Below are 21,184 nucleotides of genomic sequence, written 5' to 3' on the forward strand. Positions count from 1 at the left end.
CTGTGCAAGCGTGCTCACACACACGCACACATTTCTAGTACCCCTCCCACTTGGTATCCCCCCAGACCGCAGCACAGCACCCCTGACTCAGGGCCCCCAGCCACCAGGAGGGTTCGGGGGTCCCTCATGCATCCCTCTCTCCCCAGCACAGCATAGCCCATGGGGAAACTGAGGCACAGAGAGGGCAGGCACAGGTGAGTGCTTTCCTGGCAGCCTGTCGCCTTCCCAGGCACCAGCAGCGATGGGTGGGAGCCTGGAGAAGATGCAGCGTGTGTGTCTGTTTGTCTGCATGTCTGTATATTAGGAGAGAGGAAGAAATGCTGTTCGTGTAGGTGTGTGCCACGTGGGCGTTGTGCGCCACAGCTGGTGCGTCGGCATCCGATGCTGCCTTTGCAGCAGCCATGCATGCACATATGCATATCCACATCTGCACATCTGGGTGTGCACTGTGTCAGCCCCCCGCCCACGTCCTAGCATGTGTGACGGCATGTCTGCAGGACTAGCATGGGCACACACGTCCATGCGATGCCATGAGGGCACCTCTGACTGGGACAGCATCCCCATGTGTGCTCCCCCTGTGTGCCCAGGCACATGTGGCCCAGAGGTGATAAATGGGTGGGGGGTGCCCATGCATGGGCAATGCCGTATCCCCCCTACGATGTCAGGGCTGCATACTCCTGGCCTCAGGTCCCGTACAACCCCAGCCACGCGTCCCCAGCTGCGGTGGAGCTGGTGCCTGGCACAGCCAAGGTTAACTCTGCTGGAGCCCGTCGGCACAGTGCGGGGAAGCTTTAATTTAATGAAGTGTGAGGCTTTTTATGGGCTTTTAATTACGTGGTGATAATTAACATTATAGGCCGCTGGGTCCCACTGGTGCCCGGCTGCCCTGTGCCAGCTCCCGCCTGTTTGTAAATAAAGCCTGCGGGTCGCGCAGTGCCCACCCCAGGGCACCCACCTCTGGCAGCAGGGAGCAAAGCCAGCCCAGCCCCCTGCCCACGCACCAAGGTGAGGATTTGGGCACAACCCACTGCAAAGTGTGGGGAGCAATGCCCCCCCGCCCTTTTTTCTCCCCAGCAGCACCCAGCCTCCTGGGTTTTTCCAGCCCTCCGGCTGAGCAGAGTAGCAACGGGCAGTGCCAGGCTTGTGGAGAAGGGGCACAGGCAGCAGTGCCATGCTTGTCCCTGCCACTGGCGTCCAGCCTGGCCCGGAGCAGCCCCCTCCACCGTGCCGGGGCTAATAGGAAGCAATCCATCAGGCAGGGTCTGGGCATGCTGCCCATCTGCCAGGTACCCGATGGATTTATCACCCAGCGCCCAGGCAATTTCCTGCCCTCCTCTATAATCAATAAGGGAAGGGCAAGGGGCAAAAGCCAGCTCCTCCGTGCAGGTCACGATGGGTGCAGGGAGATGGCAACGCCCCATGAAACAGGTCCCAGAGCAAGGCCAGAGGACCCAGGTGTTTGGGTGAGCCCCCCCAGACCCCGGATCATTTCCATCCCTCCCTGCCAGGACCAGAAGCTCAGACCCCATGGTGGGGGTGGGGGGAAGCTACAGATTAAAGCAGTACTGGGGCTGCTGAGTAAGATCCAGAGTGCCATACCCACAGCCATCATGGCCAGCACCTGACTGCTCCCCCCTGCCACCACCCCCAGCCTCACGCAGGGAACCCAGGCATCCGGGCTCCCCTCCCCCACTCCTTCCCATTTAATTTTTCCTAATGAAAGGCAGGGAGGATGGCGGGGAGCCGGGGCACCAAGGTCGAGGCTGCCTTTAATCAATCCCCGCTGCTGGCTGGGTGCCCGGAGGAGCTGGCGGAGGAGAGGCTGGGGGCTGTGGGAGGGGGAAGCAGGGGGAGGGAGGGGGTGCAGGGTGCAACCAAGGGGCTCCCAGCAGCCAACTGGGCCACCCCGTGCTTGGCATTCCCTGGGACCCCAATATCCCCCCCTCCCCACCCACCCCAAAGAAAAGGCACCGTGAATGCACCGCGCTGCGCAGCCGGTGCCAGGGCTGTGCCCGGATCCTGCCAGGGCCAGCTTTAATCCTCTGCAGGAGACACTCCCCCAAAAACCAATCCATCCCCCCAACACACACACACACACACACACCCCCCAACCTCCCAGCCTGGGGGCACAGACCCCTCCCTGCCCACCAGGGTGAGGACGCCAGGGCTGGGGGCAGCCCCAGGCTCGGGCTGCTAAAGGCACTGGGCGAAAGAGAGTGCAGGGAGCCGAGGGGGAACTCGGGGGTGACCTACAGCTGGGTGCTGGTGACGGCACTCACCCCGTGCACCAGCACGGTGGGGCCCAGCCCACGGGTGAGCAGCTCCAGCTGGTGCAGGTACAGCGGGTAGAGGCTGGTGTCGGCCGGCGGCCGCGGCAAATAGAGGAAGCGCACGGCTGGCGCAGGGCTCTGCTCCAGGACGAGTTTGTTGGCGGCGCAGACGTACTCATCCGACACTTGGGCAGCATTGACCGGGAAGTTCACGGACCCTTCCTCCTCCTCCTCCTCCTCCACCTCTCCGGCAGGCCCCCCAGGGGGTCCCCGGCAGGTTTGCCAGTGTAGGCGGGTGATGGTGTCCCAGGGCACCAGCTGGATCTGGGCCTGGATGCGCAAGTCCTTGAGGAGCTGGCGCAGCTTCTCCTCCTGGGCATGGGGCATGGCGCCTGCCTCCACGCAGAGGAAGAGGCGCAGGCGGGCCCGGCGCCAGGCCCGCGCCATGTTGAGGACGCAGGCCATCTGCAGCAGGAAAAGGCTGCAGGTGTCAGCATAGCGGGCGCTGTCAGGCCGCAGCAGGTTGACGGGCCAGACGTGGATGGTGGGTGGGGGGCTGGCAGCCCGCCGCAACTCCCAGGCCTTGTCCAGGCTCTCCAGCTGCCGGGCCAGCAGGACATTGCGAAGCATCTTCAGGGCATCAGCCACGATGCCCACGTACTCCCGGGCTGACAGCAGCTTGGGGGCGGTGGGCGCCCGCAGAGGGGGGAAGCCCAGGGGGACCTCCTCGCGGGCGCTGGTGAAGGCAGGGTGCTGGGCTAGACCATCCTGCGGTTCTGCGTCATCGTAGAAGCCCAGCACTAGTGTGTTGGGACGCATCCCACCTGCCGGAGAGACAGCGCCGGCCTGGCTGAGCAGAGGTGGAGGGCTCCAGCAGCCCCCCTGGCACTGCAGGTGCCAACAAGCCACAGCTTGGCTCTGGCATTGCTCACCCTGCTGATCTCAATATCATGCATCCAGATGCCTCCAAGACTCAACCTGGCTTTGGCATTGCCCACCCAACACCTTTCCATATTCTGACTTGGCTTTGGCACTGCCCATGCTGGGTGCTTTCAAGCCCTTTGGCATTGCCCGTCCAGGTGTCTTCAAGCCCTTCAAACATGGCCAACAGGGACTCTGTCTTGGCTTCAGCATTGTTCACCACTGATGCCTCCAAGCCCCAACTCAGCTTTGGCATTGCCCATCCAGGTGCCTCCAAACCCCTTGGCACTTCTCACCCCGCAGGGGCAGCATAGTGGACCCCCACCCATACCAGCCCCAGCACCACTCACCAAGGCCAGAGGTGAAGAGGAGCTGCCGGACACCATGTCGCACCGAGGGCGCAAGGGTGAGGCTGACAAAGGCCTTGACGTTCAGCTTGTCCACCAAGCTCAGCCACGAGTCCTGCTGGGGCTGGAGCGGGTCTGAGGGCAGCATGTCTAGGTGAGGAGCAAGAACAACACCAAGGGATCAGGCATCCCATGCCAGGGGAACACCCTGGTATCCCTGCAGCACCTCCCCCTGCAAAACCAATGCCAACTCCTATGCCCACCCCAGCAGCCATGAGACAGGGAGAGTGGAAGCAGGTGCTTCCAGCCAGAGATATGAAATTACACATAAATATACAGGAAAAAACCCCCAAGCAGCCCCATCCCCACTCCCCAATTTCAGGCCATTAGTCACCATGGCAACGGGGGGGCGGGGGAAGGGGGCGTGGGGCAGTGATGGGGACAGTCACGGCATGTGCCAGGGAGCACATGTGCAAACCAACATGCACCAGGGTGCAAACACCACTGAAGCTCATAGACACACAGAAGCAAGCATGAGGTGAGAATGGACTGGCACACACACGGGCAAGGCTGTGCCAAGTCACGTGTGTTCTGGGTGTGCACAGGCACTGACCTGTGCAATGGGACCATGCTGCACAGGGGCCCAGAGGAGCCTAGGTGGCATGTGCCACATGCACACACCAGCACCAACACATGCAGGAGCCCTATGTGCACATGTAGGGGTGAATACTTGAGCACACACATGTGCAAGCTTGCAGCACACATGTGCACGCACGTGCGCACAGGAGGCATGGGACAGAAACAAGCCATCTACATCCCTCATACCAAACCAAGCCCAAGGTGCCATGCATGTGCCCAAAATGCTGACATTCCCTTGCTATGCCCACCCTGCCCAGCCAGCAGCTGGGCAGCCGTGTCACCCCAAGGACCCCAGGAGCCCACCCGGCACCACAGCAAGAGCAGAAGCCATCAGCGCTGGGGACAATGCAGACCCTCACCCAAGTCCTGCAGCTCGACATGGCCCAGGACATAGAGACCGCTCTTCTTGAGGTCATTGACAAAGTCGATGAGGCGGGCACTGCCCCGTGGGTTCTGCACCATCAGCAGCATCTGTGGGCGCCAGAACTTGACATGGTCCTTCCGCACATCCAGCATCAGCAGGTACTTCCGCACCTGGAGGGAGGAAGGGAGAGCAGCAGGTGAGGAACCCTCCTCCTTTCAACAACCCACCCCATGGAGATGCCAGCCTCAAGGACACACTGCCCAGAGCTGCCATGCGGACACCAGCCTGGGGACACCTGCTCTTCACCCCATGAGGGTACAGCCGAGGGGGACAGGGCTCACCTGGTGGAAGATGAGAGCCTGGCTGATGTAGCCCCAGGTGCTGCTGGGTGAGAGGTAGTGGAGAGCAAGGAGGAGGACGAGGAGGAAGCCCAGGCTCGCTGAGGCTGACACGGGGCTGATGAGGAACATCATGACGCAGCAGCCCGCAATGCCCAGCAGGCACGTGTGCCAGGTGAAGTACCGGAAGGTGGGCCTGGAGCAGGGACAAGGGGACACCCGCTACTGTGTTGTTCCCATGGCGGCTGCAGGGTGGGCATGGCAAGGGTGGCTGTGGCAAGGTGTCACACCAGCCACCACCAGTGAACTCCTGCTGTGCCAGCTCAGGGCATATCAGGCTCCCCAGATGCCTGTGGAAGAAGGCACAGGGGGAGATGGCACCTCCCAGGTCACCGGGCACCCCTTTGCTGCCAGCCCCTGGCAAACAGGGGTGACGAGAGTTATGGGGCTGGCACTGCCCTGGCACACCCAGGGGCCAGGTACCGTCAGGCAAATCGTGGCAGTGCCGGCAGCCGCAGTGCCCGCTCAGCCTGGCACAGGGAGGCAGAGGCAGGGAGGCGAGAAGTTGTTATTTTCTCTAATTGTTGTTTTTCCTGAAAGGTAATTAAAATCCTTTTCCGCTGCGCTTGATGGAGACTTCAGTGTGGGGAGGAGGGGGGCACCACCAGATGTGGGGTGGGCAAGAGAGGACTGTCACCACCCACCCCAGCATCTTCACCCCCAGGCACCGACCCTGCCCCATCTGTGCCCAGCCAAGGGAGCAGCTGGGGCTGGGGGGGGGGGGGCAAGCTCCAGCCTGGCACAGACACCAGATCTCCCTTGGAAATGGGGCACTCTGGGGGGCTCCTGGGCAGTGCCACCCAGCCCTGCTCAGGCATCACTTCTGTTGCACCTGGGGGACTCTCCCTGCTTTGGAGTCGCAGCATCCTGCGCCGAGGGCAGCAGGCATCACCCAAGAGGGAGATCAGGCTCTCCCCAGCCACCCTGCAATGCCCCCCTGCCACAGATTTGGGCAGCTCTGTACCAGGGTACCCCACGCCCCACGCCCAGGCTGGGGCTGCCTGCCACACACATTCCTCCCTTCCTGGAAGACCTCTTCTCCTCCCCTCACCCAGGATCCCCCTTCCCTTCCTCCCCCTTCTCTGTTAGTTTAATTAGTGCTAATGGAAAGTGGGCTCCATCACCTCTTGGCAAGCTGCCTGGGGGATGCCGGGCGGGCACAGGCTATAAATTATCTCCGGAAAGCCTAAGGGGAGGGGGCGGGTGGTACCCGGTGGTGCTGGATTTATCTGTACCTGCTCAGCAAAGTGGTGCCAGGGCATGAGGACTGTGCCAAGACAGCGTCACACTGGCACCTGTCCTCTCCTCCCTCCCCAGGGGTGGGGGTGTCTCTGGCCCCTCAAATGCCCAGGAGAGGGGTGGTCAGCATCTCTGCCCCGCAGAGGGGCAGTGGGCACATGGATAGCAGGGGAACCAGAGGCAGACGGATGGACAGACGGGTGCCTGCCCAGCATCTTGGTGCAGCCTCCCTCTCCTGTGCTAGCAGGTACCTGAAGTTGGGGGCTGATGCCCACTCCAGTGCCAGGCAGGCCAGGTTGACAGTGGCATAAACCAGGAGGAAGAAGGTGGTCACAACCCCTGCAATGGTGTTGAGCTTCCCAGAGAAGAGCACCAGCTGCAGAGAGCACAGGAGGGGCACAGTGTGAATGCACCCCCCAGGAGGGCAACCCCGGCACATTCCTGAGCCATCCCTGCTAAGCTTGGGGCATGCAACAGCGGTGTGCAGGGAAAGGGTACGGGCACTGCCACACAGGCAGGAATCCCCACCCTTTGCTACGATTCATCCTTCATTTATGGGCTCAGGGAAGGAAGGACACAGTCACAGCAGGATACCTGGGGCAGGGGAGCTGGGGTAGTGGGGGGGATCCCAGGGTTAGGGGGCCATGTCAGGCTCCACAATGCCCAGCCCAGGTGCCAACCCACCTTCACCTGGTGAGGCCAGGAAAGGAGCATTGCTGGCAAACTCACCTGAACCACCAGCCAGGAGAGGATCACCGCCATCACTGGGTTCCCACTGGAAGATGTCTTCTTAGCCAGCGCCAGCGCCCGGCCTGTGGGCAGAGTGGAGAGGCTGGGCTGGGGCACCCCAGCAGGCACCAACAGGCTCGGCCACCAGCCAAGAGTCCTGTTCCCACCATGGGTGCTGGGGCAGGGGCAAACACCGGGGCACACAGGTGACCCAAATGGGCACATGCCAATCCACAAAGCATGAACCCCACACCAGGAAGGGGGCTCCCCGGTGCCAGGGCTGGTCCCTAGCAGGGACAATCTGCCAGGTGGGCTCTGGCGGGTACCAGTGTGCTCCAGGCACTCACCAAAGAGATCATCCCGGGCCAGGGCATAGAGGATGCGGGATGCCCCGATGAGGTTGCTCATGGCCGCAGAGAGGGTGGCAGCATAGATGCCCACGGTGACCAAGGGTGGGAAGATACTGATGTCACGCAAGAAGCCGTAGTCTTTCTGCAGGAGGATCCTGGAGAGGGACACAGATACACTGGCACCTGCCTCGGCCCTGGCACCGATGGCCCTGGTGAAGGGACAGATGGCCGTACCTGTTGCAGGTGGCACACATGAGGAAAGCCAGCAGGTTGTAGACGAGGTAGGTAAAGAGCACAGCAGAGATAGTGCCCCGCGGGATGGAGTAGCTTGGGCGCTTCAGGTCTCCTGTGGGCAGGAGCGGGCAGCATTAGTGCCCATACACAGCACACCTCTGCTCTCCTCCAGCCCAGCGCCCCCTGCCCATACCTGACATGTTGGAGCCTGCCATGATGCCGGTGCAGCCATTGAACATCACCGCAAAGACGGAGCTGAAGCTCATCACCTGCCCGGTGGTGTAGTCCACCCCGTACCCACCTGCAAGAGACACAGGCACAGGCTGCAATGGTCTGTCCAGGGCAGCAGAGCCCCACCATATACCCTCGCAATGTCCTGATACACAAACCATGGGAGAAACCACCCCCACAGCACCTGCTTTGTGCCCACCAACTGCCCCCAGGCTCCAGCAAGCCCCTGCTGGTGTGGAGCTGCCAGTGCCACAATGGGTACCGCAGGCAGGGGTGGAGGGAGCCTCTCCTCACCCCCCAGGTTTTCTCGCAGGGTGGCAAGGGAGAAGCCGGTGAAGGAGCCATTCTCAGTCTCGGAGACATTGAAGTGGGGCAGATGGATGGGCACCCCAAGGGGCTGTGTAGCAAAGAAGCTGATGAGGATGGTGCCTAGGACACCTGCGACGATGAGGAAGATAAGGAAGGTGGCTTTGGCGTAGATGGAGGCACCCACAAGGCACACGACGAGGCAGAGGGCCAGCAGCACGGTACCGTAGAGCAGCTCATACCAGTAGCTCTGGGGCAGGACGTGGACGCCTGTGCCCACTTTTTGCCCTGGGCAGAGATAAGCCAGCATCAGTGGGGCTCAGAGGCAGGGGCATCCCTGGGATCTGAGAGCCACCGGCATTGTGCCAGGCATGAGAGGCACCAACTCACGGGCCAGAGGACTGGGAGAGCCATACATGGTGCTTGGCATGCCTGGCAAGATGCTGGGACTGCTTGGGTAAGGGACACTCTGCCACCCATCACATGGGGGTACTCACCAGGTGGGATCCCAAAGCTGTCCACCACCGCCTCCACCAGCCCCAGCACGTAGAGGGCACTGCCACACACGTTGGCCAGGAAAAACATGATCCCGATGCTGCCCCCGAACTCCGGGCCCAGGGCACGGCTGATCATATCTTGCTCAAGTCAAAGAAGACACCACCATCGGGTGTCCCCACCCCTCCCTCTCAGGCCAAGAGGGTCCCAGCCTCAGCATGGCACCCCGAGGCCACTGGGTGGTCCCCAGATTTTGTCCCACGTGCTCTGCCCCAGCAGCACCCACGGCAAAGGATACAGTAGGCTCCTCCGGCATCCAGTGCCCCGTTGGTGGCGATGGCACACACGGAGAGCACCGTCATGCCGATGATGAAGTATGCCACTGCGAACATGGCCAGGGCTTGGTACAACCCAGCATGGCCCACCACGAACCCTGCCAAGGACAGGGCAGAGGTCAGCATGCTTGTTAGCTGGGCAGGGAACACTCCCAAGACAGGGTCCCCGGGCACAGCCACCACGCACAGCTCGTCCCACTGAAGCATGCTGGCTGCTCCCATCCCCGTGCCTACAGCTTCCTCCAGACATGCCACCCCCCTTCCCTTCCAGGGTGAGGGGATATCCCAACCCTGGGGTGCTGCCACCTCCCACCCACAGCAGTGCCTGGGGCCAGCCCAGCCGGTGCCCCCCCCCACCTCAGGGCATCCCCACCCTCCTGCCGTGCCAGGATCAGGCCCAGGCGCACCCAAAAAGCAAACAAACAGGGCAGGGGCTCTGCTGCTGCTCGCCCAGCCCCGGGGCACTGCGGAGGGGTGCCAGGACCCACCCTCAGCGGGCAGGGGCTGCCTTGCACGCCAGCTCGGGCACCAGGAACTGATGTGCTCCCCGCGGGGTTCCGTTGCCGCTCTGCTGGCTCACTGCAAAGCGGGAAGCAAGAGCAGCCCTGGGGCGTCCCTGCCAGGTGGGCCCCTGCTGCCTGGTGTGCTTCCCCCCGCCTGGGGACAGGGCACCCAGGGCGCCCCACGGGCCTGCCCAGGGTGACGGGGAGGGGAGCCTGGTGGCGCTGAGGGCAGGAAGGGGCTGCAGCGGCTGCCGGGAGATGCCCTATCTCAGCCGCAAGCCAGGCCACAGCCATGCCCGCAGGGAGGCGAGGGGGGTGCCAGGGCACGGCCACCACAAGCAGCTCCAAGGGAGACAGGCTGGGTTTGGGGGCACCCCCTCTGATCCCCAGAGGGCTGGAGGGTGCCCAAGTGGCAAATGTGAGGGTAGGGGAAATAAAGGGATGCCCTGAAAGCAGTGTCGGGCTAAGTAGGAAGAGCTGCTCAGCCTGGAGATCTGAGGGGTGTTTGAGGCATGGGGGAAGCAGGGGGCTGCCGGGGGGGGAGCCAAGGCCCCGCCACAGTGGGACAGTTCCTCTTCCCGGCAGCTCCCCTCCCCCTCCGCCCTGCACTTCCCTTCCAGCCTCAGGCTCCCTGGGGTTACGCACCCCGGGCTGGGGGCTGGGGCAGGCGGGGGGGGCCCCCGGTGCCCGCCGTGGGAGAGTGGGAAGGTGGTGAGTGATAGCAGGGGAGAGCTATGCCCACAGCCTGGCAGGTTCCCCAGGCAGGGGAAGGGGCCCAAGGCCCCCCCCCAGGGCCTACTGGCCCCCCCTGGGCATGCAGCCAACTCCTGCCCTGGCCTTTCCGTGAGCTGGACAGAAAGTGAAAGAGGAAAAACATTCCCTGTTCCCGGACCAGGGCAGACGCTTTGTCCTGGGCCTCTCTGCCTGCCCTGGGCCAGGCTGGAGCATCTTTCCCCTGCCAGGGCCCCTGCAAAGGGCGAGCGTCTCCCCCAGTCCGTGGCCAGCCTGCTCCCCCTAGTTCTCCCAGGCTTCCCAGTAACAGACTGGGAGCAGACTGGGATCCAGCCTGTGCTGTTTGAACAGCACGGGGGGGGGGCAGGGGGGGGCAAGCTGGGTACCTGATGTGGGAACACCAGGGCCCTGCCCCTAGGACACCATACGGGGTCTGGGAGAAAACTGGGGCGCTGTACTGAGGTGCCAGAGCCCAGCACTGGGGGATGCCTGGGGACCAGTGGGTCCTCTGCACCAGTGGATGGGGGGATACAAGGGCACTGGAATTCTGTTTTAAGGAAGGCACAGGAGTCCTGCCCCAGGGACACTAGGGCTTTGGACTGAGGTCCCTTAGCGGGGACACCGAGGTCCCTAACTGGGTTCCCATCCTGCGGACAGAGCAGGAGCCCCTGAGCCCCAGGCCCCAGACTAGAGGGGTCTGGAGAGAACAGAGCACTGGGGGAGAACTGAGAGAACACTGGGACCCCAGACTGGGAGGGGGGGTGTGTGTGTCAGGAGAGGGCACTGGGAGGACAGTGGGATCCAGACTGGGGGAGCTCAGGGGGAATACTGGGACGTCAGACTGGAAGGCTGGGGGGAAAGCACCGGGAGGGCAAAGGGAGGACACCAGGGCTCCAGACTGGGGGGCTCGGGGTGACCACAGGGGGTCCAGACGCAGGAGGCCTCGGGATGCCACGGGGACCGGACTGGGGGGTACCAGGCAGGGCTGGTGGTCCCGGGGGACTCGGGATGCAGCCGGAGGGGGAGGGGGGGCGGGGGCGTCCCCGGGGGGCGGCGGCACTTACCGAGGCGCAGGAAGAGGACGACGCTGAACATGGAAAGCAGCGTGGGCACCACAACGCCCAAGAAGGTGGGCAGCTTGCGGGGGGCGGCGGCGGCGGCGGCCCGGCCGCGCTCCCGGCCCCGCTCCTCCTCGCCCGAGCCGCCGCACAGGCGGTACGTGAGCAGCGCGCTCCGCTCCGAGCTCGCCATGGCCCGGCCCGGCCCCGAAACGCGCCCGGCGCCGGTTCCGGTCCCGGTCCCGGTCCCAGTCCCGGCCCCGGCCCCGGCCCCGGCCTTGGCCCCCGCCGGCCCCGCCCGCCGACCCGGCCCCGACCCGCCGGGCCCCGCCCGCGGGCCCACCCCTCGAGATTGGCCCCGCCCACATCCCACCCTATAGACCCCGCCTCCGGCCCCGCCCCGCCCGATCGCCCCCGCCCCACTCCCTGGGTAGGCCCCGCCCCGGCTGCCGGATAGCCCCGCCCCTGTGCTGCCCCCGCCCACAGCCCCCCCGGCCGTACCCCACCCTTATCACAGCCCCCGGCCCCAAATGTACCCCCACAGCGTTCCCCCCCCGCCGCACCCCCAGCCCCAGAGCTGTCCCACCCAACACCCCCCCAGTGACCCCCAGCCCCAGCGTCACCCCACAACCCGAATCCCCCCAATCCCCGTCCCCCCTCCCGGGGTCTCCCCAATCCTGGGACCCGGCACTTCCTCCCCCCCCACCTCCGAACTCCCCCCACTCCTCCCGGCCCCCCAGAACGGACCCCGGCATCACCACACGCCCCCTGCCCCCGAGCCCCCAGCGGCCAGCACCCCGGTACCGACCCCCCGCACCCCCAAGCTGCCCCCGGACACCGCAGGGGCTCCGGTGCTGCCCCGCCTCCCTCGGTGCCCGCTCCCCGCGCCCCCCCGCCGGTGCCGGCCGGGCTCGGCTGCCCGCGCCAATTACCGGACAAGCGGGGCCCCCGGGGGCGCCGTCCCTCGCCCCCCTCCCTCCCTGCCTCGCTCCCCGCCGGGACTGGGATCTGCCCGGGCCCCGGGGTCCCACTGCCGCTGCTGCCCGGGGCGGCCGAGCGCCTCGCCAATTAGGTTAATGGGGTTGGCACCGGCACCGGGACACGGGGAGCGGGGGGGCAGGGCACGGGGGGGGGGGGCACGGGGGGGCCGGGGGCGAACCCCACGCCGGCCTCGCGTACCCGCGTGGGCGCCAGCTGCCGTCAGCCGAGCGCGTGACGCCCGCGGCGCGAGGCCGTGCCACCAGCGGGGGGATCCGTGCGGGGACACCGACGCGGGACGGCTCCGCGGGGTGCGGTGGCGCTGTGCGTTTGTGCCCCGTGGCCCCCGGCCCCGCCGTCCCCCGTGGGGCGGAGGCGCAGCGTGCCCCGCGGTGTCCCCGCGGCCGAGGTGGGAGCCCGGCGGGGCCGGGGCTTTCATCTGCGGCGGGCCTGTCGCCGTGCCAGCCGCGGGCAGCGCCGCGCCTTTGATGTGCCACTGAAGCGGCATTGTCCGCGCCCCGCTGGCACCATCGGGGCCGGGGGGGCCCGGGGGGGAGCGCGGCACGGCCGGGGCTGAGGGCACGGAGGCGTCCCTGCCCCTAATAGGGACGGGGGTGGCGGCACGGGCACCCCCCGGCCCCTAAATGGGGATGGGGACACGGGCATCTGCACTGCACGGGGGACAGAAAGGTGGGCGTGGGCAGCCCCTGCCCCCCAGTGGATGTGGGGACACGGGCACCCCCTGCCCCTAACAAGGACAGAGGCCCGGACACGAGCACCCACCCCTGCCCCTAACAGGGACAGAGGTGGGGGCACAGACACCCGCCGCACCCCAAAGAGGTGATGGGGTTGCAGCCGCACCCTGCCCCACCGCAGGAGCTGAGGCCCCCCCACGGGCACCCCAGGATGCAGTGGGGGCAGGGGGGTGGCGCGGGCACCCCGAAAGTGTGGGGCCAACCGCAAGCTGAGCGGCAAGCACGGAGGGGACCGTCTCCAGCCGGGTGGGCAAGCGGAGCACCCCCATCCGTGGGGCCAAATTGTGCCCCCCAGCCCGGGCACGCTGCCCGCTCGCTACCTGCCACTGCCAAGCAAGAAAAGCAGCCGTTGCCCTGGCCCCACCTGCCGCCCCCTGGCATCCCCCCCCGGGGCGCACCCCTCTCCTGCACCCCAGGCCAGGAACGGCTTTAGAGTGGACACGGGGTGCTGGGGGGTCCCCGGGGACAGTTGGTGCGCAGCACGGGGATGCAGTGTCCTTTCACGGGGCGGCCCGTTCAGCCACGGCTGGGCTGGCACAGAAAGAGGGACCCCCCCGTCCCATGCTCCCCTCCCCAGACCCCCGCCAACCACCCCCCCTCCGGGCGATGTCCACCCCGTCCCGCTGCCCGCCTTTGAAGCCCCCGGCGGGTCTCCCACGCCCAGTCCGGGCCCCCCGCGCCCCGCAGCCGCCGGTGCGTTCCCACCCGCCCGCTGTCCCCCCCCCGCTCCCCCCGCCCGGGGCCCGCGGGAGGGACGGTGGCGCGGCCGGGGCTTGGCGTGAAAATGATCAAGGGCCGCGGGCAGCGCCGGAGCGCAGCGCCCGTCTGATGCTGCCCGCCCGGAGGCCCCGTCGAACAAAGGCGGCATTGAGGCCCCGGCTGCGCCCCCCCCCGCGCCCCCCGCCCCGAGCTGGCATCTTGGCGCGACATTAATGAACTCGCCTGTTTGTGCTCCCCCGGCCCCTCTCTCCTCCCACCGCCCAGGGGGCACCGTATATATCCATCCCTCCTCGCCCGCCTCGGGCATTTCGGGGGCTCCCCCCACCTGCCCCCCTTTGCCCACCCAAGGATGGAGAGAGGAGGGAAGAGGATGCAGGGAGCTCTTCTCGGGGCCCGCCTGGTCCCCCCCCGTGCTGCTGCTGCTGCTGCAGCTGGTGGGGGGGGCCCCCCTGGGCCAGGGGCTGTACCCCATGCCAGCCAGCGTCCTGCAAGGTCAGTGGGGCACAGGGGTGGGGGCATCTTTGTGGGAGGGTTGGGCTGGGGCAGCTGTAGAAGCTGGGACTCTTGGGTTCACTCTCAGTAAGGGGGGGAAGCACAAGCAAGATGCCTGGGTCCCTGGCAAAGACCCCAGCCCACGGGACATGCCTGCAGTGCCGGGACTGGGTGCCAAGTGCTTCCCACAGCACTAGGGGACACAGGGGTTGCAGGGAGTGGTGTGGGTCATGGCCCATGGCCACCAGTTCTCCCTCCTGCCCAGGCACCTGTGCCAGACCCGAGGGACCCTCTGCCAGGGCACGGCCCACAGCAGGGTGGCTATGGGTGGGTGCAGGTGGCCACAGGTACAGGCACATGTGGGGATGCACATACAGGACACGCACAGGACTGCACACACATGAGCACATGCAGCGACATGTAGACACAGGCACAGAGATCCTGGCCCGCACAAGTGTGCACCCACGGTACGGGCACAGGTGTGCACAGAAGTAGATGCACACCGGCACACACGGGCACACCTGTCCGGGCTCATACCCTGCTGCAAGCACATGTTCTCACAGGGTCTCCACATACAACGGGCACACACAGACCTGGGCAGGCACCCTCCCCACATCATGTGCCCATGTACCAGCCCCAGCAGGGAGGTGAGCCTCGTGCCTGTCACCCTAGGCGATGCCAGCAGGTGACAGGCCCTGCCCAGCCTGACACCATGGAGATATGGGGGGCGCGGGCACCGGCCAGGCTGGGGGCACTCTGTGGCCACTGTGGGGGGCAACGGTGGGGGTGCCGGGGGTCTGAGCACCCTGCATGTGCCTGGCAGCACTGTCCAGCCGGGGGACGCTGGTGCTGGAGGCGGCGCTGAGGAGCGCACTGCTGGCACTGGAGCGGGCGCTGGCCGAGCAGCAGCAGCAGCGGGGCGCCTGTGGGCTCTGTGCCCCCTGCCTCTTCCCCCCCTGCACCAACCTCACCCGTCGCTGCCCATGTGAGTCATGGCCCCATGGCCCCCACTGCCCCATCCCCAGGAGACCCTGCCCAAACAGGCCCAGTCCCTACCCAAACACTGCCCAGCGTCCCTATCTAAATGCTGCCAGGGGTCCCTGTCCAAATACCACCCCATGCCCAGGAGACCCTACCCTAACACAGACCCATGCCTGGAGATCCTACCCAAATATTTCTTTGGGTCCCTACCAAAGCACCACCTCATCCCCTACAAACCCTACCAAAATGACACCCCAACACCCTACCCAGACGGTACCCCCCTCCCTTATAGGCTTTGCCAAAACAGTGGCCAGATTCCCAAAACATATCCCTGACTGCTAGAGACTACAAAACCACCACCCAGAGACCCTACCCAAGCAGTTCCCCATCTTCTCTAGATCCTACCCAAACATCACCTGGAGCCTTACCCAAAGCAATGCCCAATCCCTTGTCTCCTTCCCAGATATCCACTCAAAAACGTCCCAGCACTCAGGAGACCCTACTAAAACATGCCAACAGAGCAGCCCCATCATGTCCCCTTCCCATCTGCCCCAAAGCAGAGCCTGGACTGGCCTGGGCAGAGGTGGGCAGGGAGGACACAGTGGGATGCCCACAGCCCTGCTTGTCCTTGCAGCACCAGCCGTGCCCCTCACTGTGCCCCCCAGCTGCCAGGTCCTGCTGGATGCCCAGGTGCTGCCTGAGCTGCCTCAGCGCAACTGGGCACTGAGCCAGGCTTGTGCCCCCTACCAGCGCCTGTGCCCACCCGAGGGGGCCCAGCATGCCTGCACCCAGCTCAGTGCCCAGCTCTGCCGCCACCGCCTCCAGGAGTGCCGTGAGTGGGCACCCGCATCACCCATGGATCCTCCCAGAGAGGAGAGACCCCACAATAACAAATGGGGCACCCCCAGGGATGCCTGGGATTGTGTGTGGGGATATGGGGCACTGGGGGTGACAGGAGGTGCTGTGGTGGGGTAGGGAGGCTGAGGAGGTGGAGGTATGGTAGGGTGATGGGGAATCTGGTGGGATGGGAGATTGGCAGGGAGGGAGGGATCTGGGGTGAGAGGTTGAGAGCTGGGGGATGGAGGCACTGGGAGCGATGAGTGGATTGGGGGGGGACAGGGCACTGAGGGGTGATGGAGAATCTGGGGTGGGAGAGGGGAGTATGGTGGAACAGGACAAGGCGGGGTGGCAGAGAGTTTGGGGACACTGAGTCACTGGGGCTGACGAGCACTCCTGGGGCAGTACGAGGGTGCTTTTTTTGGGATGATGGGGGTCTGGGGGGCACTGAGAGCAACCAGGGGAATTGGGGACAGGAGGGACACTGTGGTGACATTGGGAGGGGTGTCCCCACATGCTGTGACAATCTGTCCCCGCAGGAGTGGCAGCCACAGCCTCGGGCCCTGTCGCAGCAGCAGAGGCGGCGATGCCAGGTGAGCCAGGGCAGCCCCACGGTGCCCACCACCCCCCTCCAACACACACACACCGGCGGGTGCCCCTGGCCCCCCGGCTGCCTGCTGGGCCAAGGGGCAGAGGTTAGCGTCGGCAGCTGCCGTGCCGCGGGGTGCCCCCGGCCCGCCGCCCGCTCGCCTCCGTGAGCACAATGAGGCTTGACAGCGCGCCTGGCGTGGCATGACCCCCCCCGGGGGCCACCCGCCAACCCCTCCGCCACCACGGCCATCCTGGCACCACCATGAGTGGTCACCCCGTGCCCACCCGGACGAGGGGGTGCCCCAGCAGCAGGTCTGCAGGACACCCCCCCTTACCCTGGCTTTGTCCCCCAGGGAGCTGCGGGCACCGTGTGGGCCCCCAAGCCAACGCTACGGCCCCCCGAGGACGGATCATGGGTGGCAGCGTGGCCCCACGGGGGGCCTGGCCCTGGCTGGTGTCAGTGCGGCTCCATGGGGAGCTGATGTGTGGAGGGGTGCTGGTGGGACACTCCTGGGTCCTCACCGCAGCCCACTGCTTTGCCGGGTATGGCGAGGGGCATGGCAACATAGGGATGATGTCCCTGCAGAGGGTGGCATGGGGTGGCACCCCTGTCACTCCTGTAACTATCTGTCCCACACTCTGCCAGGAACCAGAACGAGTTGGCGTGGACGGTGGTGGCAGGCAACTACGAGCTTGGCAAGCCAGGCGTGGGCGAGCGGGCAGTGCCCGTCCGGCGCATCCTGCCTCATCCCAAGGTCAGTGGAGGTGGGCACCCCCCTGACCTCTCTGGGCATGCCCCAGGGCCCCCCACTGACTCCCCCCACCTCCTTCCAGTTTAACCCCAAGACATTTCACGGGGACCTGGCGCTGCTGGAGCTGGCAGTGCCACTGGTCCCATCGCCCACCATCAGCCCCGTGTGCCTTCCCAGCGGCCCTGCAGAACCCAGCCCTGGCACCGCCTGTTACATCGCGGGCTGGGGCTCCCTCTACGAAGGTAGGTGACACCCCAACACCTGCAGGGTCTGTGGGGCATCCCCTTTGGTGCCCTCTCCAGTGCCCAGCGCCAATCCACTAAGCCAGGGCAGGGAGGGTGCAAAAAAGAGGGGGGTGTCCGGGCATGGGGGACCCCATAATGGGTACCTTGCCTGGCAGAGGGGCCGGCGGCCGACGTGGTGATGGAGGCACGGGTGCCCCTGCTCAGCCAGGAGACATGCCGGGGAGCCCTGGGCAGGGACCTGCTCACCAACGCCATGTTTTGTGCTGGGTACTTGTCTGGGGGCATTGACTCCTGCCAGGTAACACCCGGGGCTGGGGGCTGCCAGCCCCCCAGCTGATAAATCCCTTGCGGCACACAGTGTTGGGCACGCACCGCAGCCCAGCACAGCCTGGCAGTGCTGTTGGGGTCCTGGCCCAGACCAATGCGCAGGCATCCCCCCCTCAGGGTGACTCGGGGGGCCCGCTGGCGTGCCAGGACCCCTCCTCGCACCGCTTCGTTCTCTACGGTATCACCTCGTGGGGCGACGGCTGCGGTGAGCAAGGCAAACCGGGCGTCTACACCCGCGTCACTGCCTTCACAGACTGGCTCAGCCTCCAGATGGACCGTGAGTGCCACTGGCCATGCCGGGGGGACGGGACAGAGATGCCCAGGGTGCTGTGGGGATACATCGCCCTGGGGGGCAGGATTCAGCACCTCATGGCAGCCCCGGTGCCCTCACAGCCGCCCCTGGCAGCCGGGAACCGAGCTGCTTTGACCTGCTGGCCCTGGCCCAGCTGCCCCCCGAGCGGCAGCCCCCCGAGCGCGCCCGCCTCTGCACCTTCTACACCGGGTCCTGCCGGGCCCCCCAGGGCCGGGCTGCCTGTGCCCGCCTGGCTGAGGAGACCTGCCGTGCCAGGACGAAACGATGCGGTGAGCCAAGGGGCTGTGCTGGGGCCAGGGTGTGAGGAGGGACCCCGCTTCTGGCAGCACGGGGCCAGCATGGTGTCAGGGCCATGGCTATCCCGCTGTGCCCACAGAGCTGCACTCCTACGCCCAGACCCTGGTGGATCTCCTGCGCCGGGCTGGGGACTTCATCCGCAACCAGTTTGACTTCTCCTTCCTCACCCGCACCCTGCCCCAGCTCCTGGGCAAGATCTACGGGCATCTCTTTCCCCACCGTGTCCGCAGGGAAGCCCCAGGTACCCTCCCGGGCTGGGCCACCCTGTGCCTGCTTGGGGTCCCATTAGTCCCCCCTCTACCAGTGGCCGGAGCTTCAGCAGCTTGCCCTGGCTTGGGACCCCTGCCCCTTGTCCCTCCTGTCCCTTTCTTGTCCCCACAGGTTCAGCGGTGGCAGGAGGCCAGCCCAGCCCCACAGCAGAGGGACCTCGAAGACCACCCACCAGGTGAGGCATGGTGGGCCACAGGACAAGAGGGGCTACAGGGTTTGGGGAAGCAGGCAAGATGCCTGTGGGCAGACATGGCTTTTTGGGGACAGCCTGTAGCATTGGGGTCCTACTCTTCCTGCAACCAGGGCACACCTGGAGGGAGGTGGGCATGACCCCTAGGGTGCCCAGGGCCACCCAGGCCCCGCTGGGGGTACATGGGGTGGCATTGCCCTGGGGATGGGTGCCACCGGGCGCCTGCCTGAGCTCGCCCCACTATGCTTGCAGGCGGGGGGCTGGGCGGCCACCCCCCTTTGCAGGGCTCTTCGGGGCTGTGGGGCCCCGGTTGCAGGACTGGGTGGAGGTGCTGAGGGCCATGGCGGGGGGCAGCCCCCTGGCACCCACTTTGGACGGGGGGCAGCTCCCCGAGGAGACGTGGCTCTTCCTGCAGGTATGTGGGGAGGGAAGGCTGGGGGGAGTCCCTAACCCTCTGGTGAAGGTGCCACCAGGGACCAAGGCCCCATCACTTGCCCTGTGTCCCCTCCTGACATCCCTTGGGTCCATCGTCCCCGGTGCAGCCACGAATGTGGTATCTCCCACTCTGCCACCACAGAGAGGCCATCTCATCCTTTCCAGCTGAAACCAGTGCTCCCAGTCCAACCATGGCAGAGCCAGCCATGGGTCTGACCCCACAGCTTAGAATCCAACCCAACACAGCCATAAAGCAGTCGCGTGTCCCCATCTGACACCAGCCCAGCCGTGCCCTGCATTCTGCCACTGTGCACCTGGCTGTGCCCACAGGTGCCCTGTGGGTGCCCCACCACCCACCCTGTCCCACCCTTCCCTTCAGCAGGGTGAGGAGTTGGTGGAGGAGCTGGTGGGACAGGGACGAGCCTTCCTTGCCCAGCTGCGGGCAGAGCTGGACCTCAGCACTCCTCTCGAAGCCACAGAGCCACGCTGGGCACCTGGAGAGCTGGCAGGGACCCTCGCGCAGAGCCGTGAGCCCTGGGAGCCTGTGGGGGGCTGGGGCTGACGGGACAGCGGGATATCCATCCACCAGGCTCTGTGCCCGGGCAGTGTCCGCTAGCCATGTCTCCACCGGGGTTTTCACACCTCTCTTGGTGACAGGGTCCGCGCCGAGGGAGAAACGTGAGCTGGTGCCCGTGGAGTTGCCGGGGATGGAGGAGGAGGAGAAGGAGGAGGAGGAGGCAAGCATGGGCAGAGGTAAGTGCCCAGCAGCCCTGGCCACTGCAGGATGCCGCGCGCCACCATGGGTATGGTGGCAAACCATGCCTCAGCTTTGCACCCCAGTTCCAGGGCTGGTTGTCCCATGTTGGTGAGCCAGCCCTTGGCCATGCCCCCCTCCAAAGGCACCCTCTCTGCCCCTGTTCCCCTGACATCCCCAGAGCATGAGTGCTCCTCCCTGGGGTGGGCAGCAACACGGTGCCCCCTCAATTCCTCTCTGATGTCCCCCCTCCATCTCTCCCCTGCCCATCCCCGGGGTTGCAGCCTGCCCTGGCCTCAACGAGTCAGCGGTGCGGGTGGGTGAGGTGCGGGAGCTGTACGCCTGGGTGCTGCGGGTGCCTGAGCCGGACCTGGCCATGACCTTCCAGGAGGTGAGCACCCTGTCCAGCTACTCCGAGCTCCCACCCTGGCAGCCAGGCAGTGCCACCCCCCAGCCCATCACCATCCCGCTGTGCTTCTGGCTCCCCTAGGACTCACGGTGGTGTTGTCTCCCTGCAGATCCTGGTGGACTTGGGCTCCAAAAATGCCAAGGGACTTTACCGGGCGCAGGTGCGGGCCATGGTGGGGGGTCGCCCCACAGCCTTTGCTGGCCTTGTGGGGCTGGAGAGCGATTCGCTGGCCCGCAGCATGCCTGGACTCGTTGCTCTGGCACTCGAGGCACTGAAAACCTAATGGTGCTCCTGGGACACCGTGCCAGCACGGGGATGGGGTGCTGGGGCAGGGGTCTCTCGTGTCCTTCAAACACAACCCCCATCCCCAGTTCAGGCTCTTCCACCATTTTGTCCTCTATCAAGCCTCAGTTTCCCTCTTCCCACCAGCACTGCCTGACCTCCCAGGGGCAATGGGGCACCACGGGGCACCTGGAGCGTCTCAGCTAGGGAACATGGCCCCCCTCTCCCCTGGGACCCTCACTTTGGCAAGCCCACCCCAGCCCCATTTCCCCAGAGACACCTGGGCTGTTATTTATTTGTACAGAGAAAGGTTTATTTTTCAATAAAGGGCTCTATTTTCCAGTAGCCAGTGAGTGTGAAGTGAGTGCCCGTGCCACACAGTGCTGGTGAGGGGACTTCCCATGG

General features: G+C 65.7%; 2 protein-coding genes across 4 annotated transcripts; one reads left to right on the plus strand and one right to left on the minus strand.

Moving 5' to 3' along the window:
* Positions 1-810: 810 nt before the first annotated feature.
* On the minus strand, positions 811-11,404 carry SLC12A9 (solute carrier family 12 member 9). The gene is made up of 13 exons (XM_055817465.1): positions 11,158-11,404; positions 8,822-8,956; positions 8,526-8,663; positions 8,017-8,316; positions 7,685-7,792; positions 7,492-7,603; positions 7,255-7,412; positions 6,908-6,990; positions 6,430-6,554; positions 4,883-5,075; positions 4,537-4,711; positions 3,542-3,688; positions 811-3,094 (listed from the first exon to the last, which is right to left on the minus strand). The coding sequence occupies exons 1-13, from the start codon at positions 11,342-11,344 to the stop codon at positions 2,250-2,252; spliced, it is 2,706 nt and encodes a 901-aa protein (XP_055673440.1). The 5' UTR covers positions 11,345-11,404; the 3' UTR covers positions 811-2,249.
* A 2,426-nt stretch (positions 11,405-13,830) lies between these two features.
* PRSS56 (serine protease 56) lies at positions 13,831-21,120 on the plus strand. Of its 3 annotated transcripts, none has more exons than XM_055817585.1 (17): positions 13,953-14,096; positions 14,920-15,081; positions 15,712-15,909; positions 16,454-16,507; positions 16,859-17,048; positions 17,152-17,260; positions 17,340-17,499; positions 17,658-17,800; positions 17,947-18,106; positions 18,223-18,411; positions 18,519-18,680; positions 18,821-18,884; positions 19,152-19,314; positions 19,717-19,861; positions 19,992-20,087; positions 20,373-20,479; positions 20,607-21,120. In XM_055817585.1, exons 1-17 carry the CDS (start codon positions 14,075-14,077, stop codon positions 20,778-20,780), a joined length of 2,298 nt encoding a protein of 765 aa, XP_055673560.1. In that variant the 5' UTR covers positions 13,953-14,074; the 3' UTR covers positions 20,781-21,120. The 3 variants fall into 3 exon arrangements, with proteins under 3 accessions (XP_055673561.1, XP_055673560.1, XP_027643145.2); XM_027787344.2 differs by having other exon boundaries at positions 19,714-19,861; positions 20,607-21,119; XM_055817586.1 differs by lacking the exons at positions 14,920-15,081; positions 15,712-15,909; positions 16,859-17,048 and having other exon boundaries at positions 13,831-14,096; positions 19,714-19,861; positions 20,607-21,118.
* Positions 21,121-21,184: the final 64 nt, after the last annotated feature.

The sequence above is a fragment of the Falco peregrinus genome, chromosome 12 (assembly GCF_023634155.1).
Source record: "Falco peregrinus isolate bFalPer1 chromosome 12, bFalPer1.pri, whole genome shotgun sequence".
NCBI lineage: Eukaryota > Metazoa > Chordata > Aves > Falconiformes > Falconidae > Falco > Falco peregrinus.